We start from the raw sequence: 17189 nt of genomic DNA, 5'->3' as shown, positions 1-17189 counted from the left end.
CACACACACGGTATATATATTGTCAAAGCCACTGTCATTCTTTCTAGAGCTACCACCTCATTCCTCAGAATCCAGTACCCAAAGGTTATAGTGTGATTGTGAATCCTTATGTTGTTTATCTCACTAGTTCCAGTGTGAAACTCCCCCTAAAAACTTAAAAAGTATATTAATGTACTGGTTATACAAGCAGGATATGTGTTAAGTAGTCCTGATTTGTTTTGAACTTTTGTAAAACAACTCCCCCCCCCCCCCCTAGCTTCTTCACCCGCAGACATGAGATCGATACCAGATCCATCTTTGCACAGCTCTCTAGGAAAGAAAGCAAACAAGTGCGTTTCCATTATGTGGAACTATGTATTGCTTTAAATGCAAAAAGAAAATGTGTTTATTTTAACATCAAGTTGAATGGCTTGATTGAACACAGATTTACAAGCTGAAAATATTTTGCAACAAGTGCTGTAAATCTGCATTGTTATTATTATTATATCATTTTTATTGGCTCCTTGTTGTGGTGTTTGGGGCGCGGGTCAGTTGCGCAAAGCTGAGATGGATGACACAAAAGGACTTGTGTGTTGTGCTGGCTTTCATTAGCTCTATTCTATGTCATTAAAAATGAGTCGGAGCAAACAAACACAATGGATGTTAATCATTATCATTAATGTGTCCCCGAAAAGAAGGACATCCGTCTCGTAGGCACCTCAGGTCGCTGTGGTCTCGCGAATGAGGCGGCTTTCAAGTTTCAAGAGTTCAATTTTTTCTGTTAAATGACCTGATGACAGCATGAGCCACAATTACTCCTCGGTCACAATCAAGATTTTTGACGTCTTTTGTAATTATCCACATAATGCTTTCAGTATTGTAAAGTATGTTCTCGTGGGATGAATCAAGACCACTTCTGCATTTAAATGCAGCATGATGGCTTAAAGGGGGTGTCTGCCTTTGAGCCGAAACCACTACAAACAACGGTCGACTCCCCTGCAGACATCTGATCCCCTGATTTTGCCACGAGTACAATACTATTTTTGTGTTTCTATCATTGTGGTCAAACAAGAAACAATCGAGTAAAAGAAACATGTGTCTGGTCTGCGTGATAGAATCGGAAGGGAACGTTTGTTTATCAAAAGCAAACACAGAGGGATGTTACAAGTTACAGGCCTCTGTTCCGGGAAAGAAAAAGGGTCATAATGAATACGGGAGGAAATAAAACACAGAAAAAGATGCAATTACAGATTAAGAGAAAAATATTTATTCAGTGGTCATTGCAGAGAAAGGCATCAACAATGGAAACATGAATGGCATATGCTGTAAAAGGCATTTGCAGGAGCACAATTGACAGAGCAATTCGATAAATTGCTTCCATAGCTGTGCCTACGGTGTAGAAATGTGATAGAATCTGAATTGTAAGTCACTTTGGATAAAAGCGTCTGCTAAATGATTTTAATGTATTAAGTAGAAAATGATAGCTAAGACAAAATGGCTTATATGCACTTTCACTTGTTGGCTATAATATGTGAGGGTTTTACATTCATTTTAGGACCTACACGTACATGAAAATTACAATATACAAATCCATAATGAACACAAACAGTAAAAATACAGGAAAGTGAGTGAAAATGAGAGGCACTTCGTTTGGATCAAGAAGGCTTTTGCAATGCGTACAGTAGAGGCCAGATGTGACCACTGTAACTCTTCCGAAGCTCTTAACAGCACTGTATCTTCTGGTGTCCAAACAGCATTACATAACAAGAACCTCTTCCAAGGGGAAATCCTGGCGAGGCTCTCGTTTGCTCTAAACAATGAGTCATGTGACTGAACATGGGCGGCAGCGAAGCCCTCGCTCTTCAGATGGTGTCTGTCTGTTCAGACATAATATTGGCAATAGCAAGAGTAACATTGTGGGGAGAAAATAAACACATTAAGCAACAAACCCACTCAAAAACCGTCCATCCATCCATCCATTTTTCTCCGCTTATCCGGGGTCGGTTCGCGGTGGCAGCAGGCCAAGCAGGCTGAGCCAGAGCTCCCTATCACCGGCAACATGTTCCAGCTCATTCTGGGGGATCCCGAGGCGTTCCCAGGCCAGCTGGGAGATGTAATCTCTACAGCGTGTTCTGGGTCTTCCCCGGGGTCTCTTCCCAGTTGGACGTGCCTGGAAAACCTCCAGTGGGAGGTGTCCAGGAGGCATCCTAATTAGATGCCCGAACCACCTCAGCTGACTCCTTTCGACGCGAAGGAGTAGCGGCTCGACTCCAAGCTCCCTCCTGATGACCGAGCTCCTTACCCTATCTCTGAGGTTGAGCCCGGCCACCCTACGGAGGAAGCTCATTTCGGCCGCTTGTAGCCGCGACCTTGTCCTTTCAGTCACGACCCAGAGTTCGTGACCATAGGTGAGGGTAGGAACGTAGACCGAGTGGTAAATTGAGAGCTTTGCCTTCCGGCTCAGCTCCCTCTTCACCAAGACGGTCCGGTGCAGCGCCTGCTTTACTGCTGCAGCCGCACCGATCCGTCTGTCGATCTCCCGCTCCATCTTACCCTCACTCGTGAACAAGACCCCGACTCAAAAACCAACCGGATCTTATTTTTGGTAGCGGAAGGCTGATGGGAGCTTCTTCATAGTTTTACAAGTATTTGGTCACAAACCAAAGTATCGAATAGAGAAATGTTCTGGCCTGATGATGCCGCTAGGTAAAAAAGTCTATCAAAATTCATCCTGGGGGGGACATGAATGGAAATCCGTCTCAAAATTGTTGAGAGTTTTCACACAAAAAACTCAACAATAACAAATCGTGGCGCTTGAAGAAAAGTCTTCGTCGAAGTCATTAGGATTCATCCTCTGGGAACCATGCATCTCGACCAAATTTCACAGCAATCCTTCCAGTAGTTAATCAAAAGACAAAAATGTCAACTTGCTGGTGGCAATGACTCTGGGATCCCCAAAGTCATTGGGAGTGATTCTCTGGGGAAAATAAATATCTGTAAAAAATGTCACAACAATCCGTCCAATAGTCGAGATATTTCAGTCAAGTGGTGATTCGACAGACCAATGATGCCCTCCATAGAGCCATGGCTAAAAATGACTAAAAAGAAGATTTTAGACTGCATACATGAAAAGACTTAAAGGCACAGTGTGTAGGATTTGGAGGCATTTAGAGGTGTGGTTGCAGATTATAAACCATAAAGCAGGGCTTACTGTGATTGACAGGTCGCTACCAGAGCCGCATACGGCAACTATACGTCACTCCTTTGCATTCCAAATATGATAATTTACATTCATTTGTTGCCAAAAACATGGCAACGGCTGTAAGATGATGACGGCGAAATTGCCGGACTCTAGGCTCCATAACGGCAGTCCACAAACCAATGGGTGACATTACGATGACTACGTCCCCTTCTTATATACAGTCTATGCATGTAACATAAATACGCTAAGGGCTCCCAATGGAGATATGAAGGACGATTAAAGGTGATTGATCTCTAATGAAAACATGATTATGAGTATTATATTTCGTTCCTGCTAATAGATTCCCCCCGGAATGCTACACATTGGCCCTTTAATGAAGAATGCACAAGTGAGATATTTCAACTTACTTTAACCTCAGCTAAAAATATCAACCCAGTGTTTAAAACCCTGTGTTAACACCATGCCAGAGTGTCATTATGATTTACAGTAGCTCCCTTTCCATCACACATTCATAGCCAAACAGCAGCAGTGACCTAAGGTCAGGGGTGTGGAAGTGGGCTGTCGTTTCCGGTGATGTTATTGTGAAATTGTTTGTTTCACAAGAGACAAAAAAAACAAGCATAATGTCCCTTAAACCCTAATCCATTCCTTTATTCTCCTCTCTTTATCTTCTCCATTCCCTTTCCCCTCCTCTGATCTTACCTTCTCTTCTCTCCTGTTTTCTATTTTCCCTCTTCCTCTCCTCTTAGTTCACACAAAGTTCAAGGCGAGCCATATGTCTCTGATCTGAATCCACATATAAACAGTTGCCGCCTCGCCCCCATGTGCTGCTACTATCTCCCTCCATCCCTTTTCCCTTTGAACATGTCTGTTTCTTTTGTTTTTATTCCCCTTCTACTCAATATATTCACCCAGAGCAAGAAAGACCAGCTTACCTATACTTTCCTTTTAATCTTCTCTCACTTGTCTGAAAATAATCCCTCTTCTCCTTTTTCCTTCAACTCTCTTTTGGATGAATTAATATCGATCGCTTCTTTACTCTGGATTCAGCTGGTTTATATCATGGAAAAGAACAGGTGTTTCTAATAGCTTGTATAACCCTAACCCACAGAACTGGTAATTTACCCGCTCTCCTTTTAACAAAGACCATCTGTGGAAACGAGATAGCGGAGAACAGAGTGTGCAACAGGGATGGAGCCTATCCATGAACGTTGAATTGAAATGTCATTGATTCAACTTCTGCTTGACTAGAAAAATAAAAAATAAGGCAGAAAAGTCGAGTTAAACTACATGTCTTTCCTTCTCTGTCGTACTCTCTTCCCTCTAATCTTTTTCTTCCTCTCTTTCTCCATACTTTACACAACATTGCAAAACCTCCCCTCCCCTCAAAGTCCCACTCTTCTGCTCTAATCGGGGGGCCAAAGCTGTAACAAACCTCTGATCTGGTCCCGTTAGTCATAGCTGGATGATGGAAACAGATGACTCTAGCTAGAAAAAGGAATGCCAAGAATGTCAAATAGTTAAGTTGAAAAGATGCAGCTGGGATTCAGCTCAAAGGCACATTCAGCCAAATGTCATGTCCGTGTACTACGGTGGACAGGAAATCAAAAAATTCCAGTATCAAATCCCTTTGTCCAAATACTGTAATGGGTTTTGTAACAAAAGTCGTTTCTTCACATGTTCACCACATAGCGCCTCGCATCATCACCTTATTAGAGACATTGGATGTACTGCTGGATCACAACGCCACCTTTATCTGTGAGGTGGAGTCCCGCCCCCGTGCTGACATCAGTTGGACCAAGAATAACCACCCAATCATGTAAGTTTGACCTCTTTCAACTAGAGCATTCATCTAGGAGTCCACTCTTGTAGGTTCATGAAGGACTATACCATGCAAATGACAAAAAAATTAAAAGGTAATCTGGGATTTACTTTGTCTTTATTCTGTCTTCATATTTGGTGCAAAATACTCTTTCACACTCAGGTATGTCACATGATACTTCCAAAAAGGAACATGTGTTTTCTGTTCTTGTCTCAGTATTTGCTTGCCATTACAAGGCTAACCTCAAAATGGTGAAACAGCTGCCACATCATCATCCTCATGCTATGGTTATGTTAAAGTGATAAAAAAAGTAATAGCTGTTAGGTATGGCCTAACCTAACATAACTTGCAACATAACAGGCCAAAGGTTATAAAAAAGACAATACCTACCCCAGTAACAGTTGGGTCACCCTGCTGCCGTCTGACAAGATATACAGAAGTAGGCTGTAAGACTCCTCAACTTACATACCGCATAAGATTAGCTACTCATTTTGACTGTCACAATGCTAATATTTGTGCAGGTATTTGCACAAGTATAATTTCTAAATATTGCCAGGTGCAGATATTGGTCATCACATATGCACTGATTGTTCCGTGTAAAGTTCATATTCGGCCTTTGTCTAACAAGTATAATTCTAAAGCCCAGACAATTTAAAAGTATGGTAAAAGTATATTTCTAAAGCCCAGACAATTTAAAAGTATGGTAAAAGTATATTTATAAAGCCCAGATAATTTAAAAGTATGGTAAAAGTATATTTCTAAAGCCCAGACAATTTAAAAGTATGGTAAAAGTATATTTCTAAAGCTCAGACAATTTAAAAGTATGGTAAAAAGTCCATTGGTCTCTCCCACTCACAGTCACATTCTTTTTTGCTTCACACCGTCCTTTTTGTCCCACCAGGTACTATGACCCCCGGTACATTACCAGGGAGCAGGGACAGATGCTAAGCATCCCTCACGTGAGAGAGACGGACAATGGGGAGTACTGCTGCCTCGCCACTAACGGCATCGGAGAGGCAGCCAAGAGCTGTGGGGCTCTGCAGCTCAAGATGAGTATGTCTAACTGTGTCCCTCGGTTTTTTGTGGTGGAGTCTTCAGGAGTCTTCAGATTTTCTGAAATAATTTAATAATTTGATGATTCTAAACAATTGTATCTTGTCCATCCCCTTCCGCCAGAGCCACAGATCAAACGCCATCCTACCAACGTAACCCTTCTGGTAGAATCCAAAGCAGTGCTGCCCTGCGTTACCCTCGGCAACCCCAAACCGGATGTCTCCTGGCTCAAAGATGACGAGCTCATCAAAGTACGCACTTTCTTTCACTTTGACGTGTACAGCATTGGCAAAGGGAAGTTTTCCAGCCACATGAGACGTTTCATAGATTTAGCTACATGGTGCCAATGTTTGTGTCGGTCGGACCTGGACTGGGAGTGTGTGCGGGATGTTTGCATAGAGGACCACCTCTTCTTTTGGGTTTGGTTTCTATTGTCCCATAGAATCGGATACAAACATAATGGAATAAAAATGTGGAGAAATCAATTCCATCTTTTAAACAAAGTAATAAAAATGGTCTCATCTCTGCCAGGTCAGTGACCATGTTACCATTCTTGATTACGGTGCATTGAAGATCCATCACATACAGAAGGAGGATGCAGGACAGTATCGCTGTGTGGCCAGGAACAGCTTTGGATTGGCCTTTTCAAAGCCTGTCACTATAGAGGTCCAGGGTATGCATTTTAACACAGGTTCACTGTCTGTTCTTGGTACAGTATGTCTTTTTTTTTTTGAAAGAAAAAGTAAAGTGGAATATAATTGATTTGTTGCAATATATCGTGTGTCTGTGTGCATGTGTTCAGCTCCAGCACGAATCCTGCGGGTTCCCAAGGAGAAGCGGGTAGTGTACGGAAGCCAGATTTCTTTGGAGTGTAACGCCACGGGGAATCCCATCCCCTCCATCACCTGGCTGGAAAACGGGAACACGGTGAGTGTTCAGGTTCAGTGTGTGTTTTGTGAGAGCAAGTGTTTGATGGGTTTGACCAATATTCTAAAAGTTCCTTAAACAGATGCTGATTCATTTTGGCTTGTATCTTCTTTTTGATGTATCCCCGAGGGGTCAAAAAGCATCTAAACCACATATAATGAGACACTAAAGCTCTCCACTGAATTTTTCCAAAGTAAAAAACATTATTTATGGTAGCTCCATCCGGCCATCCATCCGTCCATGTCCACTGTCTCTCATAAATGCTTGTGATCTCGCGGTTGTCTCCTTCAGCGTGGTTGAGTCCATCTCAGATGTCAGTCCACACAGCCAGCATCTGTGTAATATCTGTGGAATGTCATCGCACGGCTTGACATTGTGACACATTGTCAGCCGCAGAGCCCTGCGTAATGGGAAAGCTTCGACGATGACAGAGTAGATAGTCAGGAACGACCAACACGCACCGCAGTCTGATGAAAATACTCACGTTGAGTTTTTTATTTGTGAAATCTCCACTTACCATTGCATGGATCTGGAAATCTACACAGTAGCGTTGTCCGCTTTTGTCAAATTAGCAGCGAACAGCTGCTTATAGCTGTCTGGCAAATCCAAAGAGACAGAGGCAGATGCACCAACTTACTGCATGAATACAGTGACTCATTTAGAAACAAATCCATTACTTGTCCTCTACCAGTCCTCCAGTGGATCTCTCTTTATGGTCTATTTGGGGGGGGTGCAGCTGCACTTCACGTTCAAGGATTATGGTGTCAATGAGGACTTCCTCAAGTTCAATATTTTGGCCTTCGGAATCTTGTTTCTTTTTCTTTCGTCATCTTGTTTTGTTTTTTTTGCAACCAGAAGGGACACTAGAGGGTGGAGCTAATAAGACTTTTAGTCAACCAAAAAGGGTTACAACTAACTTCCATTTCAACTGAAAACACACTGTGAAAGGGTTAAAGCTCTAAGATGAAAACATGAACAACTCGCAGACCGAACAACGCCGTGGTAGCGACCTGTCAATCACAATGTAGCCCCGCCCTAAAGCATACCCATTTTTTTGTGGTCTATTTGGGGCCATGTGGTCTAAGCTAATATGATGTTCTTCTTTTTTGGGACACCGGGAACCGTACCGCTCAGTGGTGTTATTAATATGTCCATGTGGCTCAATAGATAAAACAATTAAGATCATAAACACAGAAGCAAAACTTCATAGTAACCTGGTCACGCGAGCAAAGGGCGAACGGGGGGAAACCGGGACACGAGGAACACTAATCCACACGCACATACTGTGCTGCAAACGCACAAGAAATGACCCACTTATCCCTCGCTCTCTCTCTCCCTCTCCCTGGATGTCGCTCTCTCTCTCTCTCTGTCTGTCTCACTCCTTCACACAGTCAATTTAAATGATTTAGCTGCAGGATCAGCGATATAAACAGCAGCGGAATTCTCATTAGGGTGACAGAGGATTGAAGAGATTGCCTTGCATTTAGCCGGTGATGCACAGTGTCATGGGCTTTGATCAGGGGTCGCCTCTTTCAAGATCTTAAGGCGTTGAATGGTTTGCATTAAACTGCTGAATTGTGCGAGACCCCGGCTTCGTGGTCCGACAGCCCGGCCATGTAAGGTGGTCTCACTGGGATATACGGCTGGCACAGAGGGCTGGTCTATGTTAAGTTCATGCAAAGAAAGATAACTTAAAGAGATTTAACAAAGGTACATGCTGATGAAGGTTTTGAATAAACGACATAACTCAAACAACTTTTGAGACCCAGAGTGCCAATTGTTGTGATCCGTGCTAAGTCTAATAATCTAGTGACGACGTTCTAACATGTAAGTCACTGTGAAGGTTTAGTTTTAATCCACCCTTGCAGTTCGAACGACATGCAATGCTTAAGAAGAATACATTAATCATGACTCATGCCGAGTGCAAACTATTTATTTTTTTTTTTAACTTAAGTGAAACACCAGGAGAGCGAGATCTCCACTTCCTGTGAGAGAAAAGGTAATGGATCCGACCAAGAAAGGAGCAAAGAATGCTCTATTTAGATTTCAGTTGATGTGCTAAAATCACAGTCTGTAGGGGAGAGTGGGGTCAGTTGGCCAAGTTAGAAAGCAACTATGCCGATGCCATTCACCGTGCTCATACTCAGACCTTCTGAATATTCCTCCCATGTTATTCACAGTTTTGATGTCTACAGCATATGTTGTGGCTATTTTGTTGCTGTGGTTTCATTCTACCATACGGTGTTAGCTGTCTGAATTTCTGTTGGTAGCTAGTAGATGGGTCCGAAGGGTGTCCTCTCTGTCTCTGGGACGGTTGGGGACAGTACTGTAAAAAGTTCCAACCTTGATACAAATCAACAGAAAGCAGACAGAAACAAGACAGAGGCTTTTCCTGATTGAATAAGTCACCGAGTCAATATTTACTCAAGTGGCAGCCAGTCAGAAACTATTTTTGGGTTTTGGGCCCTGAAAAAACGTGATAAATTGTTAGCAGATACCTTTTTCTCTCCAGGAATCTATTTTTTGTCATCACTGTTCCAGTAGTCTGTGAGTGATGAAACGTTATATGATGTTGATAAAAACAGAAGTAGAAAATGTCACTGTGACCTCACCCCTTGGTTTGAGGACCGCCTCGATATTTTGGCTTTTGGAATGTTGTTTATTGTGCCGGCCCTTGTTTTTTTTTTTAAACCAGAAGTGACACGAGAGGGTGGTGCAACCGAACGCTGAATAAGACATTTTTAGGGAACCAGAAAGTTGACGACCGTGAAAGGGTTAAAGTTCTAAGACAAAAACACGGACGACTCCCAGACCGGACAACGCTGTGTTAGCGACCTGTCAATCACCATGTAGCCCCGCCCTAAAGCATACTCTGCTTTATGGTCTGTTTGACTCTAAATGGACCATAATTTACTAAATGAACATCATGCTGTATTGAAGAAGACTTGAAACTACAGATTGAGACCATAAACTCATGTTTACAATGTTTACTGACATCACTGTTCTGGTTTTTGGATTGTGTTGTTATGATCTCCACTCCACCTCTGTAAACCTCTGGCATCCTAATCTAAAAGTTTTTTAAGTTTTTAATGATTATTTTTTAATCATGGACATTGAATTACTCATTTGACCACCTTAAGAAAAACTGGATTGTTTTTGTTTTTTTCAACCAGGCAGGAGACATGTATCATGCATGCCAATGCGGGCAGACAAACACCACATAACGTCTGGGTATTTAATAGTCTTGGGTGCTAGCTACAAAGTGATTACAGGCCCATTATGCTTGTAAATAATATGTGTGTGTGTGTGTGTGTGTGTGCTGATTAAAATGTGTGAGCTGCTTTTCTGGCAGCTTGTTGGGCTCGTTAATTTCAGCGAGGCTGGATCAAGCTCGTCCCAAAAAACAGAAGGGTGTCAGACACAACTTCAAATATAGACATGTCGCATATCAGCACCCATACACACACACACACACACACCACTCTCTCTCCCATATATCATTTATATATTTGTGGGAGTTATGTGTCGATACAAAAACCAAAAACAACAATGGCCTTTCATCTGGTTCCATCCCAGTGTGAATACCAGGGAATTTTTAAATTTGGAAATGATCGCAGGCGGTTGTATTAATGCCAGACACATAGCTCACTGTATGCGCTTCATTTCATCAACTCAACACCCATGAGACTGCAATACAATCAGTGTATAAACACTTCACACATTTTGTTGTTTTCATTTTATGATGGAAGATTCAGAGGCCAGATTTTTCCTATTTTTATAATCTGTTCACAATTACATTTTTCCATTACCGCCATCATCTGGTAAAGAGTGCTATTACATGGATAGACTGCCTGATCTCATCAGATAAAGCTCAGTTCTGTTGCTCTGAGTCTCTGAGTGATCTCAATACAACCAAACGCATAATCATCCTGGGACATCATTTTTTCGGTAATTTCTGGGTCTCTATTTTGAGATATTTTACCAAATTCTCACCTGGTTATCCGTAACATCCTGCCGCCTCAAATACAAGTTCCAACAATAAATACTGAGGATGGAAAGTCTGCTCTCAGATGTGCTGCCCTACTTCCTGCTTACCAACAAACGACAGACGGGCAATGTGAGCAACTAGCTGGTGAACACAGTGGAGCATCTGGCAGCTAGATGTTTCCCTCGTTAGCGAATATTAGTTAGTTAAAGTTAGGTTTATTGTTGTCATATATACTGTATACATATACAAAATGTAACTTCTGCATTTAACCCATCCCATAGCTTATTGGGAGCAGTGGGCTGCTGAGAAGCGCCCAGGGAGCAGTTTAGGGGTTCAGTGTCTTGCTCAGGGACACTTCGGCACAGGACATGTAGCAGCCAAGGATCGAACCGCCGACCTTGTGGTTGCCGGACGACCCTCTCTACCCGTCGGGTGGACAGAAACACAGCTCACAGTGAACACTAATGTTGTTCTGCAGCTCTTGGTTTAAATAGGAACTGTTTCCTAATACGTTTGACACGACTTCAAAATAATGCGGTATGTCAATGTTGTGTTTTCGGGCTGTTCTGCTGCCCAGAAGTGGACGAAAAAAGTAAATCTTGAATTAATTAAACTACTTTAAAGCTACCAATTACCTAACACTATAGCAACGCTATCCTAGGGAGAAATCTAGTTTAGTTAACTAAAACTACAAAAAAAAATGGTAATGAAAAAAAAAAGAAATTGATGATGACGCTGTCGCTGTGTGAGAGCACTGAACAATATGAATATAGTTTACAAGGAAGCTACTGAAACATGTGGTTAAACTAGTTGAAGTACATGTAGGTCACTACTCCACAACAATCCTTATGAAGGCCATGTATTCATGGTGTCATTTTTTAACAGTAATTTGTGCTGATGCATGATGACACCCTGTCTGCTGTCATTTATGTAATTGGGTGGGGGGGGGGGGGATTTTCCAGATTTCGGGCGCATCCGTGGATGAGACTTTGACGGGCGAGGTGATCCTGTCCGTTCTTAAAGTGACGGCGAACAAGCCGGCCCTGTACACATGTCTGGCCTCCAACAGACACAGCGCCGGAGCCAACACCGTCAAGGCAACGGCCAGAGTCACTGTCGCAGGTAGTGACCCCTTCTTTTCCCTCCTCCGTTCGACGCTGACATCTGTGTGTGTGTGTTAGTGGGGGATGGTCGTTGCTGCTTTGCCTTAAGTTGTGTTAGCTGCCAGTTGTAGCCAGTTGTATTGTGTTTTGTGTGGCTTCAGCTGTCTGCCCACCCCCATTTGGTTACTACCTAAGCGACACTCAGCCACACATCCCATGACAACAGTCACCTAAAAAAACACACACACGCACACACCCCTACCTCTCCGACCACACGCACTGTCCCTCCACCTGGTTGTCCCTCACAGCTAGCTATAAGCGGGTGAGAGCAGCACCATGGTTGGTTTTCTTCTTCTGCCGAGACTAATTTTTGTCCTTTTTCCTCCTCTCTTCTCCCCTCTCCTCCTGCTTGTGTTTCTTCAACCGGCATTTTCTGGATATTGCCACTTCCCCATAGAGTGGAGGTAAGCGAAATGCTCCTTATTTCTATAAACTTTATTTTCCTTACCTTTTGTGCGTGGCTTCCCCACAGTTTTTTCTCCTCTCCTCCACCACATTGCCTTTAACTGAATACTATACGGGCACTACAACCCTCTGCGTTAGAAGAAGTGCCGTTGCTTGCTTTAGGGCCTGCTGAAGACAATATGCATTTTAGCTCTGGCAATAGACTGCAATGCTCAGCAGGAGCCAGTCACCCATACGGCGTGAGCTGAATTTGAACTTTGCTGAACCACACCACAACCCCAGTAACCACATCTGGACTATGTAACTGCAGATAGAGAGAGAGAGAGAGAGAGAGAGAGAGAGAGAGAGAGAGAGAGAGAGAGAGTAATGTTGACCTTGGGATGCCTGATTTTCTGAGGTAAGAAAGAAGAAAGAGACGGTGAATTGCAGGTCACAGACAAACAAAAGGATCAGGCTTAATGGTTAGATCTTACATGATATTCCGACCCATGACCACATCTGGACCGTATTTTAACAGGATGTAAAGACAGAGGGAGTCATACAGAGAGAAGAAAGACATGGTGGGGTTGATAGAATCACAAGTCAGCTTCAAGTTCCCCGACATCTGGAGGTTGTAAGTGTTGCAGTATACAGACAGGAGTGAAGGCTGTCAGACAGCAGAGATCCGTGATGTGTGAGACAGACAGACAGAAATGTGGATCATGTCCACGCTGGAGGACAAACAGACATGAGAGCTGGAAATCAAGCAGGCAGACAGAGTGGAAGACGGATAGAGAGGGACACAGAGAGACTGACAGGCAGGTATGACTGATCTCAAACAGGCAGACAGACAGGATGGAAGTCCATATGAGAAATCTACAACCCTTTTCCGTGAGCAACATCTGGATGATTTTAAAGAAGATATTTCAGATGTACACCATGTCTTTTCCCCCGATTAAAAGAAAAAACCCTCTTTATTCATTTTGTCCACCAACAGAAAAAAAATAAGCAGCTTGAGTTTATTCTTTAAAATCCAGTTCACGCTCCCTTGACCCCATAACACAATTTCCACACCTTACGAACACTTTGCTCATCCATCCCTCTTACAGTCACACTTCCCCCCCACCCTTCCCTCCGATATCCCATCCACAGACCCCCCCCCCCCCCCCTCACACCCATCCCCTCACACCCATCAGACCTTGCACCAAAGAAAGTACGGGACAAAAAAAACAGAGAAGAGTACATATAAACATGTGTGCATAAAATGCACATTTAAATCAATATCACAGCATGAAATAAATAAATAGATGAATTAATCGAGCAGATGAAAGTGCACACGCCTCAACACAATGCAGTAAAGGACTGATTGCTCCGAGGACCCATAGTTGGGATCTATTTCTCTTTTGTAAAATACACAGACATTACGAATGGGTGCAGGTAACATTATGCGAGATGGAAACCTCTGTAAGTGTCACACGTCTCTATTTACTTTTTTCCAACATTTTTCTTCCATTTAGGTCCATGCGTGTTCACTTGACTTTTATCCAGATGTAGTTTAGATATATTGCTAATGAGTCCGACTAGCACATACAAATTACCATGCGACCCGTCCAGGGTCGACTCATCTCTCCCCCATTGTTATCAGGGGTTTAGATAATGGATGGACGAACTTGTCTCCCTCATAGAAAGACTGATATACCTGCTTATCCTCAAAGTACAAATCTGAAAAAAGTGTCATGAACAGATACTATAAATATAAACGCTACACATACATACATAAAAAAAAAAAAAATACTTGAAATGTGTTTATCTCAAAAATGTCTTTCTGCCGGGACAAGTTGTGGCATGACTCCTCTTTCCTCATTGAATGTCTATAAACACCCATCAGTAAATATTTAAGCTATGAGCCAACTCCACACGAGACACTTAATATATAAAGTCCAGGCTGCTCCTGTACAATATATAGTTGCAGACATGCATGTTTACCTGGAATACGCTTATTTGATCCATTTACAGTGCTTAGTCACTATCAATGACATGAATTATTATAGTTTTCTTTGCACTATGTGTTTTGGAGGACGTTGGAATACTTAAAAAAATCATTGGAGCTGGGAGACAGAAAGTCGTGCTGACATACAACAACAGACTTAAAGACACATGCACCAACTCTCTACTGCGGTGTGTCAAGCAATTCAACCTGAGAGTCTCTTCTTCCCACGCAGACTCTACAAGGGCGTCTCCGGCTACTGCAGTGCGTACCGCGGCGACGTGTGCCGCTCCGTCCTGCGAGACGACCTGCTGGTGTTCTTTAACTCCTCCCTCTCGGACCCCGAGGACATGCAGGAGTACCTGGTCCAGAGCTGGTGGACGGAGCTGGAGGGCCTCAGCGCGCTGTGCAGCCCCGCGGCGCGCTCGCTGCTCTGCCACTCCTCCTTCCCCGACTGCAACCCGTCAGGGTTGGGACCAGCGCCCAAACCCGTCTGCAGGTAGCACACGCGTCTCGCTCTTTGTTGTTGTAGGAATAAGTGGATTACTGAATGAATGAAGTTGCATCTTCCTCTATTAATTGTTCCTTTTCACTGAACAGAGAACACTGCCTGGCAGTGAAGGAGCTGTACTGCCATAAGGAGTGGTTAATGCTCGAGGGCAGTTCAGTCCAGTCTGGCTTCCTCAGCTCCTTCACCGGATCCCACGCCTCCAGTTCCCTGCTGCCCAACTGTCAGGCCCTGCCGAGTCTTCGCACAGACCCTGACGCTTGCACACATGTCCCTTTTGTAGGTAAGGTTGGCCTTACAGAGACAGCTTTGAGTGTCCCCCCCCCCATGAAAAAAAGCAAGTAATCCAAAATGTGAAAGATTTCCTGGAGTAAGTTGGAAAAGATGAACAATAAAAGTAAACAATAAATAAATTTAAAAAAAATCTCATTTAATTGATTGGATAGAAGCTGCTTAAATCTCGAGCACAGCAATGTTGCATAAGAGCCGAAAAGAAATGGAGCGTTACGTCAAAGAAAAGCAGCAGTTGGCCGGGTGCAGTTAGTTTTGGCCCAATAAAGCCCGGCCTGCTAAGCTGCTGATACTGATGAGGTCATTACAAGGGTTCGACTCAGCTGAGCCAAAATACACAGCTACAGGCTTGTGTGCGCGATGTGAGCTTTAAAGGGCCGAGGCGTAGTAGTGGGTATGTTTGCTCTGTAATATAATTGGAACTGTGCTGGAATGACCCTCAGTGATGCACAGACTTTTTCTCAGATTGCTTGACAGCTGTGCTTCCTCTCAAAATGTATTTATTTTCTTATCTGCTCTTTTCTGCATTTCAGACATCAAGAAAGATCAAATCACTAGTAAGTTGACAAAGCGATTAAAGTGGAACACAAATGTCAATCAAATTCATCCATTCAATAAATAGTATTAATGCTGAATGCATTCTGTTTGGTATCGACAGCCACGTGTTTCAGCGACAAAGGCCGTTTCTACCAAGGCAGCGCCAATGTGACGAGGTCCGGGGTACCATGTCAGTCATGGAGCCAACAGGTATTGTGGCTTGTGTGTGTGTGTGTGTGCTTGATTGTTTCTAAAGCCACAATGTCACATCAGCACACAACGTGTAGAACGGATAAGCCTTAATATCGTTACAGTGACTTCTGCTTTTCTGTTGTCTTTTCTTTGGTTCTGGCTCTGAATCACTAGTTGATTCTGAGTCTTCATGCTCGCTTCCTTTCTGATCTTGGCTCTCAGCTACATGAGAGTTGTTGGAGAGGAGCTGGTGGTCTCTTGTTGGTTCTGGTTCAGTGTGGCTGTGTTGATTACTTCCGCTGGATGTCACATTGTTAAGATCCGACTGTAAGCGAGTTACTTTTTTTCCCTTCCGCTTTTTTTATATTGTGCTCCATCTCTGTTTGAATCGTTTGAATAGTGGATATCAAGCTGATAGCAGGTGCATACCGCCGCCTACTGCACGGGGGTTTGAAACACCATATTTATTATATCCTACCCACCAGCCCTGTTGTATAAAAAACGTGATGAACACGTGAAAGCCTGTAATTCTCACCATCCACCATAAGAGAAAAGTCAAAGCTATGTGCCTATAGCTACAACAGCTGGTAGGGACAGTAACTGGTTTGTTAATTGACAGTGTTATTTAAATATTTTATATCACACACATCATTTAACAAGAGATCATATTTAATGCACTATACATTTTGGTTTATAAAAGTCTTAATCAGCAAATAACTATAGCTGTCAAGTGGTGGACTAAAAAGTACAATATTTGCCTGTAAAGTATATGTAACATACAATGAAAGTAGGCAGAATCAAAGTACAAACACCTTCAAATTGATTTTTATTTTTTAATGTTCAATATTTCATGTGTATTTCCATGAAATCTTCACCATCTGAGGACAAAACGTTGTACATCAATACAGTATTTAGGTAAATGTAGTTACATTCCACCACAGCTTGTTCAACATGAGGCAGCTCCACTGATCAAACTATCAGGATCCATCAGCTACGGTATTAAATCATTAATTAACAATCTACGGCCAGTGAGATGAAACATTGAAACACTCTCACATGGTATAACACTCGTAGAATAACTATTCTTCACTATGACTACTTTTACTCTTGAGGTCAGTGAGACACATCTGCAGCCTTGATGAACAGAATATACGTA

General features: G+C 42.9%; 1 protein-coding gene across 1 annotated transcript in view; it reads left to right on the top strand.

Annotated features, from left to right (window-relative positions):
- Nucleotides 1–17189, top strand: part of musk (muscle, skeletal, receptor tyrosine kinase) — a 33038-nt gene that overhangs the window by 1435 nt on the left and 14414 nt on the right. Inside the window, exons 2-12 of the mRNA XM_031856012.1 lie at nt 4874–5000; nt 5905–6056; nt 6180–6307; nt 6588–6729; nt 6859–6983; nt 11934–12093; nt 12532–12538; nt 14741–15004; nt 15106–15296; nt 15838–15861; nt 15963–16051. Coding sequence (XP_031711872.1) covers nt 4874–5000; nt 5905–6056; nt 6180–6307; nt 6588–6729; nt 6859–6983; nt 11934–12093; nt 12532–12538; nt 14741–15004; nt 15106–15296; nt 15838–15861; nt 15963–16051 — 1409 coding nt within the window. The remainder of the gene's footprint in view (nt 1–4873; nt 5001–5904; nt 6057–6179; nt 6308–6587; nt 6730–6858; nt 6984–11933; nt 12094–12531; nt 12539–14740; nt 15005–15105; nt 15297–15837; nt 15862–15962; nt 16052–17189) is intronic.

Source organism: Anarrhichthys ocellatus, unplaced genomic scaffold (genome assembly GCF_004355925.1).
Source record: "Anarrhichthys ocellatus isolate YVR2014 unplaced genomic scaffold, GSC_Weel_1.0 scaffold16, whole genome shotgun sequence".
NCBI classification, from domain to species: Eukaryota; Metazoa; Chordata; class Actinopteri; order Perciformes; family Anarhichadidae; genus Anarrhichthys; species Anarrhichthys ocellatus.
This window is presented reverse-complemented; position numbering and strand designations above follow the sequence as displayed.